Here is a 26,538-nt window from a genome sequence, read left to right as displayed (position 1 = left end):
TACTCTGATAGTATGTCCCATTGTCTCACACAACACTCTCCTATCTACCCTGGAACATGCGTAGAACACCGTGTATGATGAATTGATGACATTGCACTATATTTAGATCTGATCAGAGTGCATCCATTATGGGCTATAAAAGAGACCTTGAGTCATCAGCTTGATTGTTTGAGTGTATTGACTACTTGTAATTCATGCAGAGGTCTGTGCTGGCCAGGCAGTGCCATCCTGTTGAGACAGACAATAAGGAGGTGATTTATAACAGTCTAAATGGGACATAGAGAGGCCAGTGGGGCATTAGACGAGCCCTGCCATGAGTCCCACATGACATTTAGGCTGGTCTCTTCCACATTTGTCCCCATCCCTTCCATCTCTATCTCTTAGTTTATCAGACATCCATCGATTGGTTGGTGTTTGAAGATGGCTAATTTTAGAGCGGGCTAAGAATAGACTGATGAGCAGAATAGACCAATGAGGAGTGATGTAGGTTTATGAACTCTGAGCTCTGAGAGACAATAGTGCTGGTCTAGTAGTAAGCCACCTGCTGTGATCCAGACTAGGTGGTGAGGGAGTAAAAACAGTTGACACTTTATTCATTGTGATCTGATGTGCTTCACTTAATAGGGACAGACTGCATCCTGGATAATTGCATTGTTGTTATCATAGTAGTTATAGAAGAACAACATAGTATAAGGGACAAAGTATTGCCATGTAATAATAATATAATTTTTTAGCATATCCCAACTCTCCCTGAGACACCCTCGGCGAGTGGGGTCACAGCCTTAGTCTGCCATTATCAATGGCAACACTGGGAGGGTTAAGTGCCTTGCTCAAGGGCACATAAACAGATGTTTCACCTTGTCGACTCTGGGATTCCAACTGATGACCTTTCAGTTACTAGGCCCGTCGCTAACCACTAGGCTACCTGCCGCCAGGTGTATCTCTCGAAGAGTTTCCTTCTAGTTTTATATCTTGAAGATTGGACATCAAATATAATGGAATCAAACCAAACACAATGATGATGATGGTTATGATAATTATGATTTCCAAAGCAATGACAACATACATTAGTTTAGAACAGCAACATGTCCCTGATGGCGGTATGTACAGCATTACCCTTCTCCCACTTCCAGTCCCAGTCCAGCTCCAGTGTTCCTATCTGCTCCAGTCCAGGGTTTGGCAGCAGCCTGCCATCTGTGCAGCAGAGTAGTCTCTCGTGCACTGGTGTCTGATGTCGCACTAGGCATGAGAAGAATGTCATTGACGTCAGTGCAGTCCCTGTCAGAGAGAGTGGCACCCCACCCACTGATACCAAATCAGAAAGGGAGAGAGATAATGAGAGAGGGATATCGAGAGAGGAAGAGAGATAACGAGAGAGGGAGAGGAAGAATGATACACAGAGGGAGAGGGGGGGAAAGGAAAAGGAGGAGGGGGATGAGTGGCAGAGAAATGTTAAAGAGAGGGTGAGGGAGGGGGCAAAGAGGAAAAAGTAATGCAATGCCGATGTTTGTGAGGGTTGTGAGTTATGTTGGGAATATTACTGTACATGTGGCACACACATACGCACACACACTCCATTGCCCTCCACACTGCCCTTTCCCACCTTGACAAAATTAATACCTACATGAAAATGCTGATCATTGACTACAGCTCAGCGTGCAACACCATAGTGCCCTATGGTGAGGGTTAAGTGCCGGGCCTACTCCAGGTGGTGAGGGTAAGCAACAACACATGCGCCACACTGACCCTCAACACAGGGCCCCTCAGGCCCTGTTCACCCACAAAGTCTGCCGACGACACAACGGTGGTAGGCCTGGTGGTGGTAGGTCTGATCACCGACGGCAATGAGACAGCCTGCAGGGGGAGGTCAGAGACTTAGCAGTGTGTTGCCAGGACAACAACCTCTCTCTCAGTATCAGTAAGACCAAGGAGCTGATCGTGGACTACAGGAAACAGAGGGCTGAGCACGCCCCAATTTACATCGACGGGGCTGTAGTGGAGCAGGTCGAGTGCTTCAAGTTCCTCGGTATCCACATCACTAAGGATCTATCATGGTCCAAACACACCAGCACAGTCGTAAAGACGGCACGACAAGGCCTCTTCCGCCTCTGGAGGCTGAAAAGATTTGGCATGGACCCTCATCCTCAAAAAGTTATACAGCTGCACCATCGAGAGCATCTTGACTGGCTGCATCCCCGCTGGTATTGCAACTTCTCGGCATCCGACTGCAAGGCACTACAGAGGGTAGGTGTGTATGACCCAGTACATCACTGAGGCCGAACTCCCTGCCATCCAGGACCTCTATACCAGGCGGTGTCATAGGAAGGCCCAAAAAAACTGTCAAAGACTCCAGCCACCCAAGCTACGGGCTGTTCTCTCTGCTACCGTACGTCAATACTTCCTGTATATAGCCATGCTATTTTTACTTGTTATTTGTATTTATTATTCACTGTGTCATTGTTTCATTTTTTAAAATGTTATTTTACCTTAACTTTATCTTATCTTTAACTCTGCATTGTTGGACCCTTTGTTGGACCCGTAAGTAAGCATTTCACACCTGTTGCCTACGAAGCATGTGACAAATAAAATGTGATTTGATTTGAATGTTCTTTACTTTGCGCCAGCTGTATTACTGTACATTAGTTCCTAATCAGACACACTCCAGTGCCTACAGTATGTGTGTTTCTTAATCCACAGCTGATTGCTCTCTCGGTATGCTTTAGTTTCCACATGGTGTAAAGCAACAGATCTAGGGTTGCAAAGCTACTGGTCATTTACCAAAGTTACCGGAGTCTTCAGTCATTTTGGTGATTAACAGAAAATAGGAATGAAAATGATTTGATACACTGTTATTTCAGGTTTGAAAGGGGTTAGAATAGACTTCTGACACCTCAACCATGACATTGTTTGAAACTGTCTGTCTTCACCCGTATGATTTTGACGGTTCCTTTTGAAAAAGCTTCTAGTTCACTGTCAGACATCTGACTCAGGCACATACTGCATGGTACATCTCTTCTTCTCTGTACATCACCCCTCCCTCTCTGTAGAATGGATACACACATTGAGCTCCAGTTCTACTGCCCCATACTCCAGGCCAGGCTTTCAGTGCGGCCCTCCCCTATCCACAGTGCAGTCCTCTCAGGCTTTAGGTACAAGCTCTGAGGAAGAGCATCGATCTGCCGTCTGGATACCAGGGAGGCTACACACACAGCATCTATAGGACGGAGCCCAGACACAACACACACCCATGGGATTATAAGCACTTTTGTCTCTGGATAACGTTGACGTGTAGCTTTTATGCTCCAGGGAGGCTGAGAAGGCAGAGTGATGTGTTACGTTTAGCTCTCTATCTGGCGCGTGTGTGTGTGTGTGTGGTGTGTGCGGTAAGCGCGCACCCCCCAGCAAGCCGGCCAGGCATGCTACAGTGTGCTCCCCATTGTTCCTGCCTGGAGATGAAAACCTGCTGGATGTGAGATTGTGCTTTGGACAGCGTCTGGACCTACTGCCCTTCCTCCTCCATCCCTCATCCCTTCATCCCTCCTCTGTGCAGACATGGGCCTGCTAATTAAACTGCTCTTCATCCTGCTCCATGACTGGAATTATATATCCTCTATGGACTGTATACTGAATCTCAGACACACACATCATTGAGAGACTGGGGTTCTGTGTTGTTTTGCATTTGTGTGTATGTATGCGAGTGTATGTCTCTGTTTTATTGTTTAGTGTATCAGATCTGAACCTAAAGGCCACCCTCCATATTCCCTGTCTCAGCTGTGATTTTAACTGAGGCACACTCAACAGCCTTCCTGCTCTGTAACGCTGGATGCTCATGTAAAGGACGTCACGCTGCTTGCTTAGTGAGTACCACCTTCCTCCTGATTCAGCCCATATCTGGCGTGAACTCAGGACCTGTGCCTTGCTAGCACACGTGGCCGCCCTCCTGAAACGTCTTACCAGTCAGCACCACATGAAAAGCTAGCTATTCACTGGCGCAAGTGGGGACACTTCAGGCTGAGGAGTATGTTTCACACATCCCCATGTGCTACACTCCGCTCTGGTTGACCATGTTCGTTCCCCGTCTCTCACGGTTCCAGGACTATACGCCCCTGTCATTCCTCCAAAGATTTGGAGAGTAGGACCTTTGGACACAGGGGGGGGGGGGGGGTCTCTGGCTTTGAACAACCTGGTTCAGGGTGTTGGTCTCTGGGATAGGAGTACTCTAGGCCCCTCTGGTCTCTCCCTATCAGAGTGTCTGTCTTGGGGTGGAAATCAGACTTGTGACTTGGCCTCTCTCACTCTCCTACTGGCCCCTCTGCACCAGTATGAAGAGTCACCCATGCGTCCACTCGGGGCATCTCAGCATCGCTGTGTGTGGGGAGGCAGACCCTGGGCCAGCAGCCTGCGCTAGGCCCCTGAAGCGCCCCTGTACTGACCCCCTGCCCCCCTGTCTCGTCCCCCAGAGGAGGCCTACCAGAAACTGGCCACCGAGACGTTGGAGGAGCTGGACTGGTGCCTGGACCAGCTGGAGACCCTGCAGACCAGACACTCAGTTGGCGAGATGGCCTCCAACAAGGTAACGACAAGAACCTTTCACTTATGTGTCATATTTAGTTTTATTTTATTTAGTTTTTGTTTAAAACAGGTGAGTAATTGGATGACCAATTGTCATTTGCAATTGAGATTGTTGGCTTCCCACATGGTTGGAACAACAACAACAATAACTATTTTCTCTCTCTCTCTGGCCTCTTCGTGCCTCTTCTCCAACAGTTGTATCTGTACTAATATTGGTATTAATTCATACATCTCTTTTGTATCAGTATCTGTAGCTGTATCTAGCATTGTCATGCAGGGAGGGAGGTGTGCAGGGAGTATGCTCAGCTCAGCTCTCCAGCAAGGCCTTGACGTGCTGCATGCTGATCAGCTCTGGGCTCTGCTGAGAGACTGCCTGCCTGCCTGCTGATGTCACACTCTGTGATGTCACAATAGGGGGATGGGCATGAGATACAGGAGGGGCAGGCAGACAGACAAATGGATGGGACACAGCCAGACACAGATCTGGTAACACTACCAGATGGCAGTACAGCCACAGACAGACAGACAGACAGACAGACAGACAGACAGACAGACAGACAGACAGACAGACAGACAGACAGACAGACAGACAGACAGACAGACAGACAGACAGACAGACAGACAGACAGACAGACAGACAGACAGACGCACGCACAGGCTCTACTCTGTAGCATTGTCACTCTGTAGCATTGTCGCACACACAGCTATCCCTGGTTTCCATAGCAACACACACAGGCCTGGTTGGCTTGCCGTCTCACTCCAGCACACAGTAATGGTGCTCCAATACACACACACAACCATCAACCTTCAACATGGCATTTCATGACTATAACATCAAAATGAAGTATTTAATTCCGTAAATACAGAACAGTAGTATTGGATACCAGAATAGCAGTATCATTCATATATATTTGTGTTATTTTGTGCTATTCGTATATTGTGCTATACCCTGCACAGGAAGGCTTATAATAATGGCTGGAATGGAGTGAATATAATGGTATCAAACACATGGAAACCAGGTGTTTGATGTGTTTTCATACCATTCCATGAATTCTGTTCCAGTCATTACTATGAGCCCATCCTCCCCAATTAAGGTGCCCCCACCCTCCGGTGATACACAGAGTGTACAAAACATTAAGAACAATCTTTCCGTGACATAGACTGACCAGGTGAATCCAGGTGAAAGCTATGATCCCTTATTGATGTCACCTGTTAAATCCACTTCAATCAGTGCAGATGAAGGGGAGGAGACAGGTTAAAGAAGTATTTTTAAGCCTTGCGACAGTTGAGGCATGGATTGTGTGTGTGTTCCATTCAGAGGGTGAATGGGCAAGGCAAAAGATTTAAGTGCCTTTGAACAGAGTATGGTAGTAGGTGCCAGGTGCACTGGTTTAAATGTGTCAAGAACATCAATGCTGCTTAGTTTTTCACGCTCAACAGTTCCCCGTGGTGTGTATCAAGAATGGTCCACCACCCAATGGACATCCAGCCAACTTGACACTGTGGGAAGCATTGGAGTCAACAAGCATGCCTGTGAAACGCTTTTGACACCTTGTAGAGTCCAGGTCCTGACGAATTGAAGCTGTTCTGAAGACAAAAAGAGATGATGCTCAATTTTAGGAAGATGTTCCTAATGTTTTGTACACTCAGTATGGCTATTGAGGGTTAGCAGGTTGCATCGTGTGCATTATAAAGGACTTAAGTAGAACTTGGAGTACAGGCTGGGGGTTCATAAGAGCTAGCTGGTGTAATTGCATGTACTGTATGCAATGGTGACATCACAGTTATTTTTACACAGGAGTGATGTCATTCCATAGAGAATGTTTGTTTTGGACTGATGCCCAACTGAGCATTCTACTCGATGCATCGTCATGACGATTTAATCAAAAGTGTATTACAACGGCTTGGAAATACAGTGCCGTTCTGTAGGAGGAAAATCATTAGTAGGAGAACCTTTAGACGCAGTATAACCTTCGCTAGTTAGCTAAGATTGAGCGGAGGACACCAGATTCTATATAGCTAATGTTAGCATTTCTAGCTATTTTTGACTAACTTTCCTAGCTAAAGACAACATTGCTATCTGTCTAAAGTAAATTTGACGACATGATAATGCAGGCAAAGTTGTGTCCTACTAAATATCTGACCAGTTTAGCAATGTCATCGTATTTCCAGGCACCATAGTATAATTTAGAACAACAGTTGTTAGCCTCCTTCCAGAATGAATGGGCTTTTCACGACTTTAGGGCATCACTATTGCACAGCCGGTAGAGGGCGGCTTGAGAAGGTTCACGAGGTGACGGATGTGCAACTTATTAATGAAATTACTAGAGAGGCTATGTCATAAACGCTCAGAGTTATAAAATGGGATCAAAATGGTGGGCATATTGGTCAGGGGGAAATCCAAACTATTCTAATTGGAATGAATGGCAGTAGAAGCATAATCCAGATTTGATTTATGAAGGAAAATAAAAGTAAGGCATGTAATATGTAAGAAATTGTATAACAGAATTATTACCAACCCCAAATCTTGTCATATAATTAGAAATACATGGGTTTTATACACATTTTCTGTATATATAGCCTCTAAAATATATGTAACTTTCCAAGGATACAAAATGGTTGTATCCTTGGAAAGCTGTGAGTACTATTATATGATACGATATCAGTACCTGTTGCATTTCCAACTTGTCTATCATCAACTGATCTGAGCCAGTGTATGTCTGTGGATTGACTGCATTGTTTGAATGGAATGTTGGCATATTGGCAGTTAATTAGAAAAATGTATAGAATATTCCTTTAAAACTGGTTAGCTAGCTAACAAACATACACCACCGTTCAAAATTTGGGGTCACTTAGAAATGTCCTTGTTTTGGAAAGAAAAGCACATTTTTTGTCCATTAAAATAACATAAAATTGATCAGAAATACAGTGTAGATATTGTTAATGTTGTAAATAACTTTTGTTGCTGGAAACGGCAGATTTTTTATGGAATATCTACATAGGCGTACAGAGGCCCATTATCAGCAACCATTACTCCTGTGTTTCAATGGCACGTTGTGTTAGCTAATCCAAGTTTATCATTTTAAAAGGCTAATTGATCATTAGAAAACCCTTTTGCAATTATGTTAGCACAGCTGAAAACTGTTGTTCTGATTAAAGAAGCAATAAAACGGGCCTTCTTTGGACTAGTTGTGTATCTGGAGCATCAGCATTTGTGGGTTTGATTACAGGCTCAAAATGGCCAGAAACAAAGACTTTTCTTCTGAAACTCATCAGTCTATTCTTGTTCTGAGAAATTAAGGCTATTCCATGCGAGAAATTGCCAAGAAACTGAAGATCTAGTACAACGCTGTGTACTACTCCATTCACAAAACAGAGAAAACCGTCTATAACCAGAATAGAAATAGGAGTGGGAGGCCCCGGTGCACAACTGAGTGTCTAGTTTGAGAAACAGACTCCTCACAAGTCCTTAACTGGCAGCTTCATTAAAAAGTACCCACAAAACACCAGTCTCAACATCAACAGTGAAGAGGCGAGTCTGGGATGCTGGCCTTCAAGGCAGAGTTCCTCTGTTCAGTGTTCTTTTGCCCATCTTAATATTTTATTTTTATTGGCCAGTCTGAGATATGGCTTTTTCTTTGCAACTCTGCCGCCTCTTCACTGTTGACGTTGAGAGTGGTGTCGTTGAGACTGGTGATGTTGAGACTGATCAATTAGCCTTTTAAAATGATAAACTTTGATTAGCTAACACAATGTGCCATTGGAAAGCAGGAGAGATGGTTGCTGATAATGGGCCTCTGTACGCCTATGTAGATATTCCATTAAAAAATCTGCCGTTTACAGCTACAATACTCATTTACAACATTAACAATGTCTACACTGTATTTCTGATCAATTTTATGTTATTTTAATGGACAAAAAATGTGCTTTTCTTTCAAAACAAGGACATTTCTAAGTGACCCCGAACTTTTGAACGGTAGTGTATTATTTTACACAATATCTTATCACAGCACTGGCAAACCATGGTTGACCAACTCCCTGACCAAAATGGCTGACATTTGTCCCATTAAAAGAAGGTTAAAGTCCATTCTAGTATTCTAATTCCTAATTCTATGTATCATTCACTGGCAGTGTTGGGGAGAAGTGAACTACATGTAGTTGAACTAGTTGTTACAAGGTTAAAACAGATACAACTCAAAGCTTAACATTTTAGGCATTCATTCTGAGGGGTTAAGGTTAGGGCTTTTTTATTTATTTATTTAATTTAACCTCTATTTAAATAGGCAAGTCAATTAAGAACAAATTGTTATTTACAATGACAGCCTACCCCGAGCTATTTTGGGAAGACTTAAAACAAAATGTTCATGGTATTCTCACGGCTTGCTAGAGCATTGTGAACTGCCATGGCGCAGTGGTTTAAGGAGTGCACTCTGACTCCAAGCCCCATGGATTGGCGCCCTGTTCTGGGCCATCGTTTTTATTTTTTGATGAGCGCCGAAAAAGGCATATACTGTATCAATGTTCTCATCACCTTTTGAAACGTCTGAAATCGCTGTCTATTTCTAGTGAGCACCTTGTATTTTTCAGCCACCTATTTGATTATGTCAGACTCACATGTCATTATTGTCCCTGATCTACCCTGAGATTGTAGAAAGACATATTGGTTATTGATAGCAAAGGGCATGTTGTATTAATAATGGACATATGTCATTATGTGGAATCATGTGTAAACTGTGTGTGTGTTTGTTGTACATGTTGTTAGCTTTTACATTCACACAAAAAAGTGAGAAAACAAACAATAGCTCTAGATATGAGATCCATTTGATTGGGTCTATATTCCATAGGGAATTCCTATTTTGGGTCCCACTTCAAATTACATACAAGTCTCAGCTAAACATGGTGTGATTTCTACCCAAAGGTGTGTGTTCACACCTCTTCGCTGAGCTATCAATAGCATACCGGCTAGCTAGCTGACCGTGTGTGTGTGTGTGTGCGCATGTGTGTGCACACGCATTTGTACGTGCGTGGGTGTTTTGTGGGCCTGTGACGGCCTGTTCTTAGTCTCTTGGACCCAGGCAGAGGCGCTATATCTCTCTCAACGGGTGACCAGCAGTCTCATCTGTTCCAGCAGCTGAAACTACCCACATTCCATTCTGGGCACCTTTGGGGACACAAGGTGTAAAGTAATCTGAGACACGACAGTACCCTCACACTGATATAGTGGCTCTGTCTGTCTACCATCCACTGAGGCTATTTTGGTTGTTCCAAATTCCCTATATAGTGCACTTCTTTTGACCAAAGGACAAAGCCATGGTCTCATAGTCAAACAAATGGAATCCAGCTTCATGTATGACCCTTAGTGAAGTGGCATACACTATTCTCTATGCTGTACTAACTGTTCCAGACAGTCCAGTGATGCTCATGACTTGTGAAAGTTTAATGGGATTTAAACGTGTAGTTTTCTCCCAGGAAATTTGCCTGAATTATTTTCAGTGTGAATATTGCATGACCAAGATGAGACAATCTCCGCTTCCAGCAAATGTCTCACAGATTACCTCAGCTAGATGACACACACACAGCACAAGCAAACAGTATGTTCCCATCCCGCTGTACTGCACAATTTCTTTTTAAATATGGGAAAAAAAACTCCTCAGAGGACTAACTTCCAACCTCGACCTCAACCAATTACACAGAAGGATGAGCTCACTCTGCTCCTGTCCAGCCAATTAGCTGTGGTGATGAGCTCACTGTTTTCCCTTTCCTCTCCCTGATAGGCTGTGTGTGTGGATGAGGGCAGCAGCCGTGTGTGTGATAGACAGGCAGAAGCAGCCTTATTTACAAACCATTGACAGGAGACCTTCTCGCTCCATGAGCACCAGCAGCATCCAAGCATCCTCCTCTCACTTCATCTATTATTCACACACCCCAGCTGTGTGTGTGTGTGTGTGTGTGTTTGTGTGTGTGTGTGTGTGTGTGTGTGTGTGTGTGTGTGTGTGTGTGTGTGTGTGTGTGTGTGTGTGTGTGTGTGTGTGTGTGTGTGTGTGTGTGTGTGTGTGTGTGTGTGTGTGTGTGTGTGAGTGCGTGCGTGCGTGCGTGCGTGCGTGAGGATGCTCTCACCAGAGCCCCGGGCACCTACACTCTGTCCCCTGCTACCCCAGAGTGCAGTGCCCCAGTCAGGATCCTGGACTATTGCTTTCCCAATAGGGAGGAACGGAGCAGATATGACGGACTGTGTTCAGTGGATGGACCTGCTGTACACCTCAAAGCTCCTCTTATTCATGGACTCTGTGCTCTTGCTGTATTGAGCTGCTTTTGCTGGTGGTCTCTCTCGCCTGTTTTTCTGTGCTGTAGCTGGCTCTAGTCTGCCTGTTCTCTTTATATTTGGACCACATATTTTGTTTTTTCAAAATGCCTGAGGCCAACTACCTGCTCTCTGTGTCCTGGGGATATATCAAGGTAAGATGTGAGGTGGATTTTATTATTCTAATACTATTAATATATTGTTTTCTGAAAAAACAGCCATCATTCCTCTGATGAGGTGAGAATGATGTCATTACCAGACAAAGGAAAAGCAGGCTTGTCCCTGACATCCACTTGAACTTTGTTTATTTGAGCTGTAAATATAGAGACAAAGGTGTTATGTGACATAATCCATGTGTACTTCTGGCATTATAAATAAATGTTAGTGTGGCTGGGTGTGTCGTCTGCAGCTCCCCCCAGTTGGTGTGATAATGGTGTTGCTCTCAGTGCCGGCTACAGATGTCTCTATGGAACAGTATGTCCACATGACTTATAGCTTATAGCTTACAGGGACTAGTTTTGGTATGACATGCAGGAAAAGGGACTTGCTGTGTGGGAAAGGGTGGCATTGAGTGCATTGGTGAATATCAAAGGCATGTATCAACGGCAGTCACTTTCTAGAACAAAGATTCTTTTGCTTTGGGTACCAAAATAATTGCAGCGACTCAATTGTAAGGAAGGGAAGATTCAAGCTTCACCAACATGATACAGAGATGTTCAGCACTTTGTTGCACACTCATATACACAGTGTATGTCTGTTTGATCATTGGATAAGGTCGCTTGAAGGTGTTGAGTTCAAATCCCTTAGTTTGGCCAGGCTAACGCGGGGTCAACAATTGCCAGGTTTAGGATGAAATGTAAATGTTGTCAGCACTACAGTTGAGGACAGCAGATGCTAGGGCTGGAAAATTGCCAGGGACCTCACGATACGATATTCTCATGATTCTCACGATTTTACTATGATTTTGACGTTCAAAACAAATTGCTGTCAATACCTGCTGCAGAGAGACAATAGAGAGCATGAGAAAACAAGTTCTGATCAGTCAGGGAAGTAATAGTGCTAAAAACATGTTGGCTCACTATTTTAAAAGAATATGGAGAACCAGCTATAGGATGAAAGATATCGGAGTTTTGGTGCAGGTACAGCCGACTAGCGCTAGCTAGCGCTACCTACAGTAGCCCAAATAAATGTGATTTTATTAATCAATACTTGGAGACAAATATCGATAAAATATTGTCCCAAAATAATATTGTAGTATCATATTGTAATAGTAGACACTCTTAGAAATATCACTATAGGTTATTGGGCTTTATCTACTTGCGATGGGATATTGTAGCTAAATCTAGTTTACAAATTATAGCCTATATATGTGTGAAACTAGATACATATAACTAAATACAGCCTTCATATAGCCTTCTGTGTGCTTAACCAAATACATTTGTGGGTTGGGACCGCTGATGTAGCTGTGGTGAGAGAGCGCTGCGGGAAGGTGTGATAAAATGTATCATTTTACGGAACTGCTTCGCAGCGCTTGCTGAAGCCTTCAGCCTGGTTTCGCAATCACTGTTTTTTAAGAGTTCAGCTACAGATTCCTCCGAATGTCCTCCAAATCGAAGGCCAAAGCTAAATTTGGGTCTGCCATTCCAGAGGGCGAGACTGAGGGAGAGTGGGAGCAAAGGATAGGGAGAATGAAAATGGGTGACGGAGAATTGGGTTACTGATTACATCAGAACTGTTGCTAGCAGGGGGGTGCAGCAGGTATCTCACCTGATCTGTACTCCCTTCAACCTCTCAACTGTGTGTGTGTGTGTGTGTGTGTGTGTGTGTGTGTGTGTGTGTGTGTGTGTGTGTGTGTGTGTGTGTGTGTGTGTGTGTGTGTGTGTGTGTGTGTGTGTGTGTGTGTGGAGCATGCTGTAATACATTTACATTTACATTTAAGTCATTTAGCAGACGTAATAGTACTGATTAAAGTGTGGTGTCTCACAGTGTCTGCTGTTTCCATTCTAAAAGACTCTCCTATCTTTAGAATTTACTTTAGCCGGGGCCTCCCGAGTGGCGCAGTGGTCTAAGGCACTGCATCACAGTGCTAGAGGCATTACTACAGACCTGGGTTTATTCCCAGGCTGTACCACTTTGGGAGTCCCAAAGGACAGTGCACAATTGGCCCAGTGTCGTCTGGGTTAGGGGAGGGTTTGGCAGGTGGGTATTTAACTTGGCTCATCACACTCTAGCGACTCCATGTGGTGGGCCGGGTGCCTGCAGGCTGACCCCGGTCGCCAGTTGAACAGTGTTTCCTCTGACACGTTGGTGCTTCTCAGTTAAGCTGGCGGGTCATTTTTCGAAGGACTGATGACTCCACTTTTACCTCTCCCGAGCCTGTTGGGGAGTTGCAGCGATGAGACAAGAACGGGGTGTAAAATAATAATAAAAAAAGATATATAAAATATGACTTTGGCCCTCAATGGCAGATATGGCCATATAGAATCCTCCAATTTGTGCTTCAGGATTCCACCAAGTTAACTTAAATCATACAAAATCATATGATTGACACATCCAGTGCAGAATGTAACTCCATATTTTTTCCCTGGTACACTGCACACTGTAACCCCTTCTCTCTGTGTGTGTGTGTGTGTGTGTGTGTGTGTGTGTGTGTGTGTGTGTGTGTGTGTGTGTGTGTGTGTGTGTGTGTGTGTGTGTGTGTGTGTGTGTGTGTGTGTGTGTGTGTGTTTTGCAGTTCAAGAGAATGTTGAACAGGGAGCTCAGCCACCTGTCTGAGATGAGTCGCTCAGGGAACCAGGTGTCAGAGTTCATCTCCAGCACCTTCCTGGGTGAGTGACCACAGTTACCACTGGGCTCCTCCCTGCTCATTCTGGACCCTGTAGATAGACCAGAGCTGTGTCCCAAATGGCACCCTATTGGATATCTCACTCACTGTCTCTTATTCTATGTGTTTGACACAGACAAGCAGCACGAGGTGGAGATGCCGACTCCCCAGACGCAGAAGGAGAAGGAAGACAAGAAGAATAGACCCATGTCTGAGATCAGTGGAGTGAAGAAACTGCAGCACAGCTCCAGCCTCACCAACTCTAACATACCCCGCTTCGGAGTCAAGAGCGAGACAGAGGATGAACTGGCTAAGGTGGGCAGCTGTGGGAGAGAGGGTTAGGAAAGGGAGGGCGAGGAGACATGAAGAGACAGGGTGAGGGAGAAAAAGGGATAGAGGGTCATATAGGGGAGAGGGTTGTAGGGAAAGATCTAGAGAGGAGGGATAGAGAAAGAGGAGAAGACCAAGAGAGTGAGGCTCTAAAACGACTGTATCAGTGTAAGAATGGTTGTTTTCCCTTTGCAGGAGATGGAGGATGTAAATAAATGGGGCCTTAACGTTTTCAAAGTCACTCAGTTCTCTGGGAACAGGCCCCTGACCGTCATGATGCACACTATATTCCAGGTATAGATAAGTTAAATTTGATCTGCTTTATTTTTGTTGATTGTACTAACATGACTTGTATCCACAGTCTATTACAATACAATATTATGTTTTTGTTTTGTTTTTCTTATAGGAAAGAGACTTGTTAAAAACTTTTAAAATTCCACTCGACACTTTTATAACCTACCTGATGACCTTAGAAGACCATTACCATGGCGATGTGGCCTACCACAACAACATCCATGCTGCTGATGTCACCCAGTCCACTCACGTGCTGCTATCCACCCCCGCTCTAGAGGTTGGACCCCTCAATCAATCAGTCAATTCATCAATAATACTGCATTTGTATTTGTACAAAACCTAGACCCACAAAAATATACTTCAGCTTTAATTTGTCAGGATTGTAACTGACAGATTTCTGATTGCTGTTATTTGGTTGAATGGTGGGTGTGACCCTGTACTGTCCTCTCTGCTGTTCCCAGGCTGTGTTCACAGACCTGGAGATCCTAGCTGCCATATTTGCCAGTGCTATTCATGACGTGGACCACCCTGGAGTCTCCAACCAGTTCCTCATCAACACCAGTGAGTCTAAATACAGACCTGACTTAACAGTTACGTCACTGACTTACACAAGGCATGATGGATGCCCTCTGTCTCTCCCCCGCATTTGGGATTAACACTCAATTTCAAGCACACAGGTTACTAAACAACCCTACCGAGAGATTCAAACCACCCATGTGCACACACACACACAAACACACACCTCCTCCTCCGTTGTGCCATGTGGTGTCTCCCTGAAGTCCAGAGGGGGATGCCCTGCAGTGAAGGCAGTAGGGGTCATCAGTCAGGAAACACTAGAATGAGCCTCGGTCAGCCAGAACACCAGATCTGTTTAAGTGAATATTTATGTTAAAGCTATAAGGACCTCAACAACACCTCTTCATTGAACATGTCAAACATCTGAGTCAGTGTATGTGTGTTTGTCCCCCAGATTCGGAGCTGGCCCTCATGTACAATGACTCGTCAGTCCTGGAGAACCACCACCTGGCTGTGGGCTTCAAGCTGCTTCAGGAAGAGAACTGTGACATCTTCCAGAACCTGACCAAAAAACAACGACAATCACTGCGCAAGATGGTCATCGACATTGTTAGTGACTGGATAGTAATCAGTAACCAATAGCAATAGGAACATCTCTGAAATAGTGTTCACATCAGCTTAAAAAATGTCCATGGTTATACTTGAGTGCTACTGTTTACTTCTTCTATGTTATCAGATGTTACCAAACTCTCCATTAATATAGAAGATGTGTTATATTGGTTTGTCCCTGGCAGTATTGTGACAGCCTGTGTTGTGTCTCTGGTGGTTCCCAGGTCCTAGCGACTGATATGTCCAAGCACATGAACCTCCTGGCTGACCTGAAGACCATGGTGGAGACCAAGAAGGTGACCAGCTCTGGAGTTCTACTCCTGGACAACTACTCTGACAGGATCCAAGTTTTGCAGAACATGGTGCACTGTGCAGACCTGAGTAACCCCACCAAGCCCCTGCAGCTGTACCGCCAGTGGACCGACCGCATCATGGAAGAGTTCTTCACCCAGGGGGACAGGGAGAGGGAGAGAGGCATGGAGATCAGCCCTATGTGTGACAAACACAACGCCTCTGTCCAGAAGAGCCAGGTACCCCCAACAAACCAGACGCACAAGGACTGAAACACTCACTCTGCTTTGAAACAAACCACACCAAAACACTCATACAACCCCAAACAACACGCACACACCAAACACACGCACACACACAAATCCTTTCTATTGTTTTTCACTAACCCTAACCCTCTCTGTCCTCTCTCCAGGTGGGCTTTATTGACTACATCGTCCACCCTCTATGGGAGACATGGGCAGACCTGGTCCACCCTGACGCTCAGGACATCCTGGACACTCTGGAGGACAACAGGGAGTGGTACCAGAGCACCATCCCCCAGAGCCCTTCACCCACCCTGGACGAGCCTGAGGACGGCAGCCGTCCCCCTGGAGGGGACAAGTTTCAGTTTGAACTCACCCTGGAGGAGGACGGGGAATCAGACACGGAGAAGGACAGTGGCAGTCAACCCGAGGAAGAGGATGAAGAAGAGGAGAACAGTTGTAGTGACTCAAAAACACTCTGTACGCAGGACTCAGAGTCAACAGAGATACTACTGGACGAACAGGTGGGGGAGGAGGAGGAAGAGGAAGTGGAGGGAGAGTCCTCTTCATCACAACCTTGTGTAGTGGAGGAGGAAGAGGAGGGGGAGGAAGGGGAAGAGAAGGGCGAGGAGAAACCAGCCGATACATAGCAGTGTATGCACTGCAACTAAACTTTTCTTCTTAGTAACCAGAGATGATTATTTCTAGAGTATTTTGGGGGATTTATGGACTATGTCTGTTATTTTTTTTATATATTTATGTTTAGGGTTCCAAAGCGCACGCTGTTCACCCCTTGGCCACTCCTCCCTCCTCATCCTTGGTCAGCTTCTCAGACACACCCATTGGTACTTCTACAACTTTTTTGCACTCAGGAAAACTCTTTTCCATTCCCGTTTGTACCGGAGTAGTCTGTGTGTTATTTCACTTCAAAACCTAGTCCTAGTGTGTTGAAGTTACATTAAGGATTATGATTAGAGATTAGAGTGTGTTTCATGCTGTTCATATACAGTATATCTCTACTCCTTTCAGCCTTGGCTGACCAATGGCGGTGTTTCTGTGTGTTATTAAGTGCCCATTCTTCAGAAGTCACTATAGTGTCTGTTTTTCTTAGTTGTTTGTATTTATCAGCAAAGCAACACGCTACGTTGTTGTGTGGTCTGGATGAATGAAATCCCAACAGGACACGTCACGATGGAGAGAGGCGCTGCAGCACATTGAGAGAAAAATGCATTGTGGGAATTTATCAAGACACTTTTCTGAAGTTGAAGTCTTCCTTGAAAACCTGACTAAAAAGGCTAAGATCTTACAGCTCTAATGCTCGGTTTAACCTCGATAGAGTTTTTGTATCGTACCATACATAACATGGAGATCTATTGTAGATTCTACTTTTGTTAACCAAGAAAAAAAAAGTGACTTTTGAAAACATTTGAAAGGCACTTGAAAACTGTTGATGAGAAATGCCTCATCTGCCACTGCTTTTCTGTGTGTAAAAGGGTAACTTTTTATTGTTTTGGGGGAGTATTGGGGAGTATTCTCAGACTTACAAATCAAGCCCTTGCCCCTACCCTCTACGCAGTAGATCTGAGAGGATTGGATAGATATTAGCAAATCCAATCCTCTCAGATCTACAGGAGTGCCTAAAGGGTAGGTGCTAGGGCTTGATTTGGGATTGCACGTTTATCAAAAAGCATTTACACTATTACTCCCATAACACTGTCCCCATGTTCGGTTGTCATAATCGTGCAACAATCATTTCAAGGATCGTTTTCCCTGAAGAAAAACATGACACATGTTGACACATACTTGACTTTACGTTGAATGAAATCCTTTTGTCTGACTGACCAGAAAGAATCCTTGAAGTTCTACTTATTGTTGCCTGCAGTAAATATGAGCGCATGTCATCTTACAATGCAATGCTTGTTAGAAGCATTGGAGTGCTGCATTGGAGTGCTGCAAGTGTACAGAGGTGATGTCACCACACTCTGCTGTACTGTGGAAGTCTATGGGGGGTTTGATACCTATAGCAATGTTATAATAGAATTTTGGTAATTTGGTGGGTTGCGACACTTTTTGTGCTACGCACATGGTGAACTTATTTCCTATTACTTGTCAATCATGTCTCCATTTCCTGATTGTGGTGTAGGGAGGTGGTCAATTCGATTTCATATTCGGGACGCAATTTATTGAATAATAGTTCAATAATAATAAACACAGAGATTAATCTTTCAAATCCCTCAGATAAAGTAATAGCTTTGTGAGATGTCTGAAATATGTACAGTGACAGTCATTATTACAGCAACATTTGTGAGTGCTAATAAGAAACAAATCAATTCCGGTTCAATAATTGAAAGTTCCTCATTGAAAATAAATAGCTCTTTTCAAGTCTTGAATAGGAATTTCAATTCATATCCTGAATTTACTTCAAATGGAATTGTCCACAGCCCTTACTGCAGGTCAGTAATATTTTCCAATGCACTTCATGGTTGATGTTTTCATACATTAGCATTCACAGCCATTCTGATTCCCATGTAAAATAGCCTTTTGAGTGACTAAGATATCACTCATAATATTTGGGGGGATAGAAATGTTCAACAACAAACAAATAACTACCAGGAAGTTTTAAGGTGAGGAGCTAATATTCATGAGTTTGCCTTGATTGACAGCTCTTAGAAAGGCCTCTGTCATGAAACTTGAATGCAGTGAGCAGTGTTGCAGTAAAATCATCTCAAGCAGATTTGGTGAAACACAAGCAACTCAAACAACATTGAAATTGCATCAATGATGTACATATTTTAATCTCCCATTCGGCATGTCTCTTGTGATGCGGTTCACAGCAGCACTGACAGATGTGTTGACATGACAACTGACTCATAGTTTTGTTTCGACCCTCCCCCCTTTTGTTCCATGCTGTCTGAAGACCTAGCTAGCCACTAGCTAACACCAGACACAGATGAAGACCTAGCTAGCCACTAGCTAACACCAGACACAGATGAAGACCTAGCTATCCACTAGCTAACACCAGACACAGATGAAGACCTAGCTAGCCACTAGCTAACACCAGACACAGATGAAGACCTAGCTAGCCACTAGCTAACACCAGACACAGATGAAGACCTAGCTAGCCACTAGCTAACACCAGACACAGATGAAATGGGAGACATATAAGTATCTTTGCCATAGATTAATAGTGTAGACTTTTAATTATATTTGCTGACACCCTACAGTCTAAATTTGGCAACAGTAGAGTAGCTATATAAACCAAACCCCTCCGCAAACACTCTTTCTAAAATGTTGGTAACAAGGCGGTACTTATTTAAATTAGGCAAGAGAATATCATGTTACCGTTGGTGTGTTAAAATTAGAGTTAGGGTGATGTCACCCTATCCCTTTAATAATCATGAATCCAAGTGTTTGACATGGGGGAGGGGACCCAAACTTTTTCAATGTAGAAGCAACAGTCATTTTTCATACTTCTGATCATTGTATTTTGATTTGGTTTCATCCAAATATCATCCAGTTTGATTTAAAACATAATTTTGACTGTTCATGACCCTCTGTCATTGTCCTCACACTATCCTTGGATTTGTTTGTTTTGACCAAGAACACAAGACAATCAGCTCCATGGTACAGTGGTCTCATAAGAAGACAAGTCGGCTATAGATAATGCCTTGATGTTTTCATATCTCACTACTTCACTTTTTTTTAAATTTAAACTCGCCAAAACTCACGTGCTCATTGGGCTTGAACAAGACTCTTTACACTTCAGCCAAGAGACTTTCTTTTACACATTTCTATTGTTGTTGGTATTACAATTGATGCTATTATTTATTGATATATTTTTGTATTAGTTGTGTCTTTCTTGCCATATAAAGGCGGTACAGTCAAGCTCTCGCTGTAGCATAGACCGCTGTACAGGCTTTCCAGTTACTATACCCAAATAGGCTTTTTTTCTCTAAATATGTACATACAGTATAAAAAATTCAAGAATTGTTAGAGTGCTTATTTGAAAAGAAGTGTGTAATTTGAAATGTTTTATTTCATTCTTATGTTCTTGTGCCAAGTTGTTTTTCTCCATCCTCACCCGATGACCTTACCATAATACCGCTTATCTGGTTGTATCTCTGTTTACAAACATATATTTATTGTGTTGTATATACTATAATTATTATTATTCTCATCATGATGCTGTTTGTTGTAAATGATTTACTCTTATCATCCCTTATGGTGATGGTGTGGCTGTATTGCGTACCTCTTGTTGAGAGAATGTTTATTACACATACTTATTCAGTGTAAAATGATCCATTGGTTTTGGTTAACTGAGAAGCTTGCTCAGAGCGAAGGAGGACAGGGGAAAGCCAAATAGTTTTTTAGAGGAAGCTGTTCCTTGGCCCATGGGCTGTGCCTTAAATTCAACATGCCATGTTTTAGTGTCTCTGTTATTTTTCTTCTCCTCGTTTGCTGCATTAGGTAGTCTTGTGGTTTGAGCTGACCTGACCCAGACAATGGCCTCGAGTTGTGAAAGGAATTCATGAAATAATGTTGCCTTTTTCCTTCACAGCCAAATCAGAAATATTATGTGAACATGGAAAAAAAAAGGCAGCACATGCTACACATTCTGTTGTCAAGTTTGAAAATGGAGGTCATGGCTGTGGAGTTCCAGGTCGACTCGGGCCAGGCTGGATCTGTGGGGACAGTGGATCCTATAGGGTTGTGAAGCACCAAGACGTAGAGACACATCCACGTGTTCAGTCACTGCTGCATTTATTTAGGCTGAAACACTCACGATGTGCTACTCAGCCATGCTTGGCAAGCACGTTCACTCATACCACATGCAATATCCAAAACCACTGTCATCTTTCTGCTTAAAGAGGAGAAGGCTAGTAATTATGGAGTGAGGTGGGGTGGGGGTAAGGGGGGGTGTCATCTTTCTGCTTAAAGAGGAGAAGGCTAGTACTTATGGAGTGAGGTGGGGTGGGTGTAAGGGGGGGTGTCATCCTAAAAACACATCCTTCGATGGGGACTCTTATTTTGACACGCATACTGTAGATTCTAAACAGCCCTGGACCAATGGAAGCGGTGGGTTCTTTTCTCATTTTGTGTTCTTATGGGATGAAAGAAATACACAAACTGTAACACACAAACTGTAACTTCAAAAAGGTCTTCAGGACAATTATTTTTGGGTTATGTCTTTAGAATGCCAACTTGTCTGGAAGTTTCACAAGACAATATAAAGTTATTTTAATGGATTCCTTGTTAATTGCAGTCTATTGGATAGCACTGTAGATCATAAACTTTCAGTAAAAAAAAAGAAAACTGAAGAAAAAATGTTTTTATATGCAACAGATGAAATAAAAGCATGGGTTGATTCTGCCTACCCGTTGGTCTGTGTCATTATATAGGAACTTGTACAGTTTATTTAGTAAAGATAAGCCTGTCTGTGATGATGATGATGATTCTAACAATCTTTAAGTGAAGTTGGCTTGGAGCAGGGATGATGACTGGTTAGTCATTATGACAGATTCAGAAATACACTGAACAAAAATATAAAGGCAACATGTAAAGTGGTGGTGCCATGTTTTATGAGCTGAAATAAAATATCCCAGAAATGTTCCATACGCACAAAAAGCTTATTTCTCTCAAATTTTGTGCACAAATTTGTTTACATCCCTGTTCGTGAGTATTTCTCCTTTGCCAAGATAATCCATCCACCTGACAAGTGTGGCATATCAAGAAGCTGATTCAACACCATTATCATTACACAGGTGCACCTTGTGCTGGGGGTAATAAAAGACCACTCTAAAATGTGCAGTTTTGTCACAGAACACAATGCCACAGTTGTCTCAAGTTTTGTGTGAGCTTGCAATTGGCATGCTGACTGCAGAAATGTTCACCAGAGTTGTTGCCAGAGAATTGAAAGTGAATTTCTCTACCATAAGCTGCCTCCAACGTCGTTTTAGATCATTTGGTAGTACGTCCAAACGGCCTTACAACCGCAGACCACGTGAATGGTTTAGTGTGGGTGAGCGGTTTGCCCCATGGTGGTGGTGGGGTTATGGTATGGGCAGGCATAAGCTACAGACAATGAACACAATTTCATTTTATTGATTGCAATTTGAATGCACAAAGATCCTGAGGCCCATTGTCGTGCCATTCACCCGCCGCCATCACCTCATGTTTCAGCATGATAATGCACAGCCTCTTGACGCAAGGATCTGTACACAATTCCTTGAAGCTGAAAATGTCCCAGTTCTTCCGTGGCCTGCATTATCACCAGACATGTCACCCATTGACCATGTTTGGGATGCTTGACGTGAACAACAGTGTGTTCCAGTTCCTGCCAAAATCCAGCAACTTCGCAAAACCTTTGAAGAGGAGTGGGACAACATTCCACAGGCCACAATCAACAGCTTGATCAACTCTATGCAAAGGAAATGCCGCGCTACATGAGGCAAATGGTGGTCACACCAGATACAGACAGTTAAAAAAAAAAAAAGACAGATTCCATTCATATGAGCAGTGACATTTTCTGTTTGCTCAGGGTATAAGTCACAGGCTGCAAGTGGCACCTTATTTGGAGAGGACGGGCTCATAGTAATCATTGGAACGGAATAAATAGAATTGTATCAAACATGATTTCCATGTGTTTGATACCATTCCATTCACTCAATTCCAGCCGTTCCCCTCAGAAGCTTCCTGTGGTATATATAGGGTAAGCAGGGGTCTGGAGAGTGCTACTGTATAATCAAAATACATGTCCATATGAACTTTTCAGACAAGCAGACCTTTGTTGGCTTAGTAGTGCCATCTTCTGTTTGCTCAGGGTATATATTGTAGTCGGCAGTGCAGCTGTAGAATGAATGCTTATTAAATGTTTACTATACTTTTTAAAATGTTTTATCTACCTACCCAGGGACTACAACTACCTAGCTGGTTAAATCTGGCATATTTACAGAAATGTTGATCAATGTGCATTGAAAATAAAGGAGAGCGTCACACTCTTAAGAACTCAGATGCAAAGATGTAACGTTTTTGCATCTGAGCTCTTAAAGTGTGCGGCTCTCCTTTATTTTCTAGTTTTCCACTTCGCTAGCCAGCACCTTGCCTAATTAGGTGTGCGTTTCTTTTTCCTCTAGATCAATGTGCATTGTCCATGTCAAGTAATATGTCAAATTGATCCCCATCAAAAATGACCTTTTCAGAGAAGAGGATCTTTGTTGCAGGAATATTGTAGGCTACATAAAACTATTTTGTTGATACAGCCTCTAACATAATATCAAATTAAACATTTTATATGAACTGCAATACCAGACTGGGATGTCCACTGTGCACATGTCCACATCTCCAGGATTGTTTAATTAGAAAAGCTGACCAGCTTAAACAACTGAACCATAGGGAAAGCTTTTTTTATTTTTTATTAAATAGTTGAGAACATGTTCTCATTTACAACTGCGACCTGGCCAAGATAAAGCAAAGTAGTGTGACAAAAACAACAACACAGAGTTACACATGGAATAAACAAACGTACAGTCAATAACACAATAGAACAAAAATATATATATACAGTGTGTGCAAATGTAGTAAGATTAGGGAGGTAAGGCAATGAAAAGGCCGTAGTGGCGAAATAATTACAATTTAGCACTGGAGTGATAGATGTCCAGATGATGATGTGCAAGTATTGATTCTGGGGTGCAAAAGAGAAAAAACATAACTATATGGGGATGAGGTAGTTGGGTGGACTATTTACAGATGGGCTGTGTACAGGTGCAGTGATTGGTAAGCTGCTCTGACAGCTGATGCTTATAGTTAATGAGGGAGATATGAGTCTCCAGCCTCAGTGACTTTTTTCAATTCATTCCAGTCATTGGCAGCAGAGAACTAGAAGGAAAGGTGGCCAAATGAGGTGTTAGCTTTGGGGGTGACCAGTGAAATATACCTGCTGGAGTGTGTGCTACAGGTGGGTGTTGCTATGGTGACCAGTGAGCTGAGATAAGGCAGGGCTTTACCTAGCAAAGACTTATAGATGACCTGGAGCCAGTGGGTCTGGCGACGGATATGTAGCGAGGGCCAGCCAACGAGAGCATACAGGTCACAGTGGTGGGTAGTATATGGGGCTTTAGTGACAAAACGGATGGCACTGTGATAGACTACATCCAGTTTGCTGAGTAGAGTGTTGGGGGCTATTTTGTCAATTACATCGCCGATGTCGAGGATCGGTAGGATAGTCAGTTTTACGAGGGTATGTTTGGCAGCATGAGTGAAGGAGGCTTTGTTGCGAAATAGGAAGCCAATTCTAGATTTAATCTTGGATTGGAGATGCTTAATGTGAGTCTGGAAAGAGAGTTTACAGTCTCTCCAGACACCTAGGCATTTGTAGTTGTCCACATATTCAGGGTGCGGGCAGCAATCGATTGAAGAGCATGCATTTAGTTTTACTAGCATTTAAGAGCAGTTGGAGGCCATGGAAGGAGTGTTGTATGGCACTGAAGCTCGTTTGGAGGTTTGTTAACACAGTGTCCAAAGAAGGGCCAGATGTATACAGAATGGTGTCGTCTGTGTAGAGGTGGATCAGAGAATCACCAGCAGCAAGAGCGACATCATTGATATATACAGAGAAAAGAGTCGGCCCGAGAATTGAACATTGTGGCACCCCCATAGAGACTGCCAGAGGTCAGGACAACAGGCCCTCCATTTTGACACACTGAACTCTATCTGAGAAGTATTTGGTGACCCAAATGAGCTAGTCATTGGGGGGAGGGGGGGGGGGGGCTTGAGCAAGTTGCTGCGGGGGGTGCAGAGCTGTTGGCCGGGGTAGGGGTAGCCCTACCAGGTGAAAAGCATGGCCAGCCGTAGAAAAATGCTTATTGAATTTCTAGATTGTCGTAGATTTATTGGTGGTGACAGTGTTTCCTTGCCTTTCCTAGTGCAGTGGGCATCTGGGAGGAGGTGCTCTTATTCTCCATGGACTATACAGTGTCCCAAAACATTTTGGAATTAGAGCTACAGGATGCAAATTTCTGTTTGAAAAGCTAGCCTTTCCTAACTGACTATGTATATTGGCTCCTGACTTCCCTGAAAAGTTGCATATCGGGTGGGCTATTTGATGCTAATGCAGTATGCCACAGGATGTTTTTGTGCTGGTCAAGGGCAGCCAAGTCAGGAGTGAACCAAGGGCTATATCTGTTCTTAGTTCTACATTTTTTGAATGGGGCATGCTTATTTAAGATGGCGAGGAAAGCACTTTTAAACAACATCCAAGCATCCTCTACTAATGGCCTGAAGTCAATATCCTTCCAGGATACCCGGGCCAGGTCGATTAAAAAGGCCTGCTCGCTGAAGTGTTTTAGGGAGCATTTGCCAGTGATGAGGGTTGGTCGGTTGATCGTGGACCCATTACGGACACAGGCAATGAGGCAGTGATTGCTGAGATCGTGGTTGAAGACAGCAGAGGTGTATTTGGAGGGCAAGTTGGTCAGGATGATATCTTTGAGGGTGCCCATGTTTACGGATTTAGGATTGTACCTGGTAGGTTCCTTGATAATTTGTGTGAGATCGAGGCTAACTGGTGCTTGCTTCGGGACAGAGGCATTATCCAACAGTAGCCACTCGGTTTCAGCTAGAAGCTGCGATGAGCCGGTGTGATGGTCCGGCGCTAGCGGCAGGAATCCGGTGATGTGGTAGAGAAAAGCAGTCCGATATCCTCTGGGTTGATATCGCGCTGTGCAGACTGGCAGGTAATTGTCCGAGCTAAAGCTGGCTGGTGTCCGAGCTAAAGGTGAGGACTGCAAGCAGTGGCTAACAATGACTATTAGTTATTTTGCTGGCTAGCTTCTGATGGAGGTTCCAGTTATAAGGTATAAAAAAAATAGCAGATCCGTACCACATTGGGCGAGGCAGGTTGCAGGAAAGTATATTTCGTTTGTAGGTGGAAAGTGAGATTAAAATATGATTGAAAACAAAACGGGGAAAAAAATATATATTTACAGACTATTAACATGGGACAAGACAAACACACGTCCAACTGCTACGCCATCTTGGAATCTGGATTTACAAACTACACTAAGTACACAGGGTTTAAAATCCCTAAAGGCGATGTCCACACCACCGCAGAAACCGAATTAGTATAATAAAAAAATCCATCAAAATCTGTCAATTTAAACTAAAGATATGTTTTTTTTTGTTGCATTGATGCGTCTCAATTCACCGTATCTGCCAATGACGGCCTTCCGCAACTACAGTGAAAGGTGTCTGAGCTAGAGCGGTGTTTGTCAGACCATGAGACATCCTGAAAATCGGTCTTATCACGGAAACTATAAGGGCACAATGTGCAACCCAAATGCAGACACAGGAGGCAGATGGTTGAGCTCTGATATTAGCAAAAGGGGGAGGCAAAAGGCAGGTTGAGGACAAGCGAGCATTCATAAACCAGGTCAGATTCCAAACAGTACCAGGCGATAGGCAGGCTCAATGTCAGGACAGACGGGTCAAAAGCAGGAGGGCTAGGGAAAAACAGAGACTGGGAAAGATGGGAGCTAGGAAAAATGAAGGTTGACATGGCAAAA

The 26,538-nt window shown here is 43.7% G+C and overlaps 1 protein-coding gene across 1 annotated transcript in view; it reads left to right on the top strand.

Annotated features, from left to right (window-relative positions):
- LOC115111384 (3',5'-cyclic-AMP phosphodiesterase 4D-like) overlaps nucleotides 1–21,353 on the top strand; it is a 49,278-nt gene extending 27,925 nt beyond the window's left edge. Inside the window, exons 6-14 of the mRNA XM_029637382.2 lie at nucleotides 4,461–4,573; nucleotides 13,608–13,701; nucleotides 13,834–14,012; nucleotides 14,223–14,321; nucleotides 14,434–14,598; nucleotides 14,783–14,882; nucleotides 15,292–15,446; nucleotides 15,671–15,976; nucleotides 16,150–21,353. Coding sequence (XP_029493242.2) covers nucleotides 4,461–4,573; nucleotides 13,608–13,701; nucleotides 13,834–14,012; nucleotides 14,223–14,321; nucleotides 14,434–14,598; nucleotides 14,783–14,882; nucleotides 15,292–15,446; nucleotides 15,671–15,976; nucleotides 16,150–16,629 — 1,691 coding nt within the window. The 3' untranslated portion in view covers nucleotides 16,630–21,353. The remainder of the gene's footprint in view (nucleotides 1–4,460; nucleotides 4,574–13,607; nucleotides 13,702–13,833; nucleotides 14,013–14,222; nucleotides 14,322–14,433; nucleotides 14,599–14,782; nucleotides 14,883–15,291; nucleotides 15,447–15,670; nucleotides 15,977–16,149) is intronic.
- The last annotated feature ends 5,185 nt before the right edge of the window (nucleotides 21,354–26,538 follow it).

This window comes from Oncorhynchus nerka, linkage group LG27 (genome assembly GCF_034236695.1).
Source record: "Oncorhynchus nerka isolate Pitt River linkage group LG27, Oner_Uvic_2.0, whole genome shotgun sequence".
Lineage (NCBI taxonomy): Eukaryota > Metazoa > Chordata > Actinopteri > Salmoniformes > Salmonidae > Oncorhynchus > Oncorhynchus nerka.
This window is presented reverse-complemented; position numbering and strand designations above follow the sequence as displayed.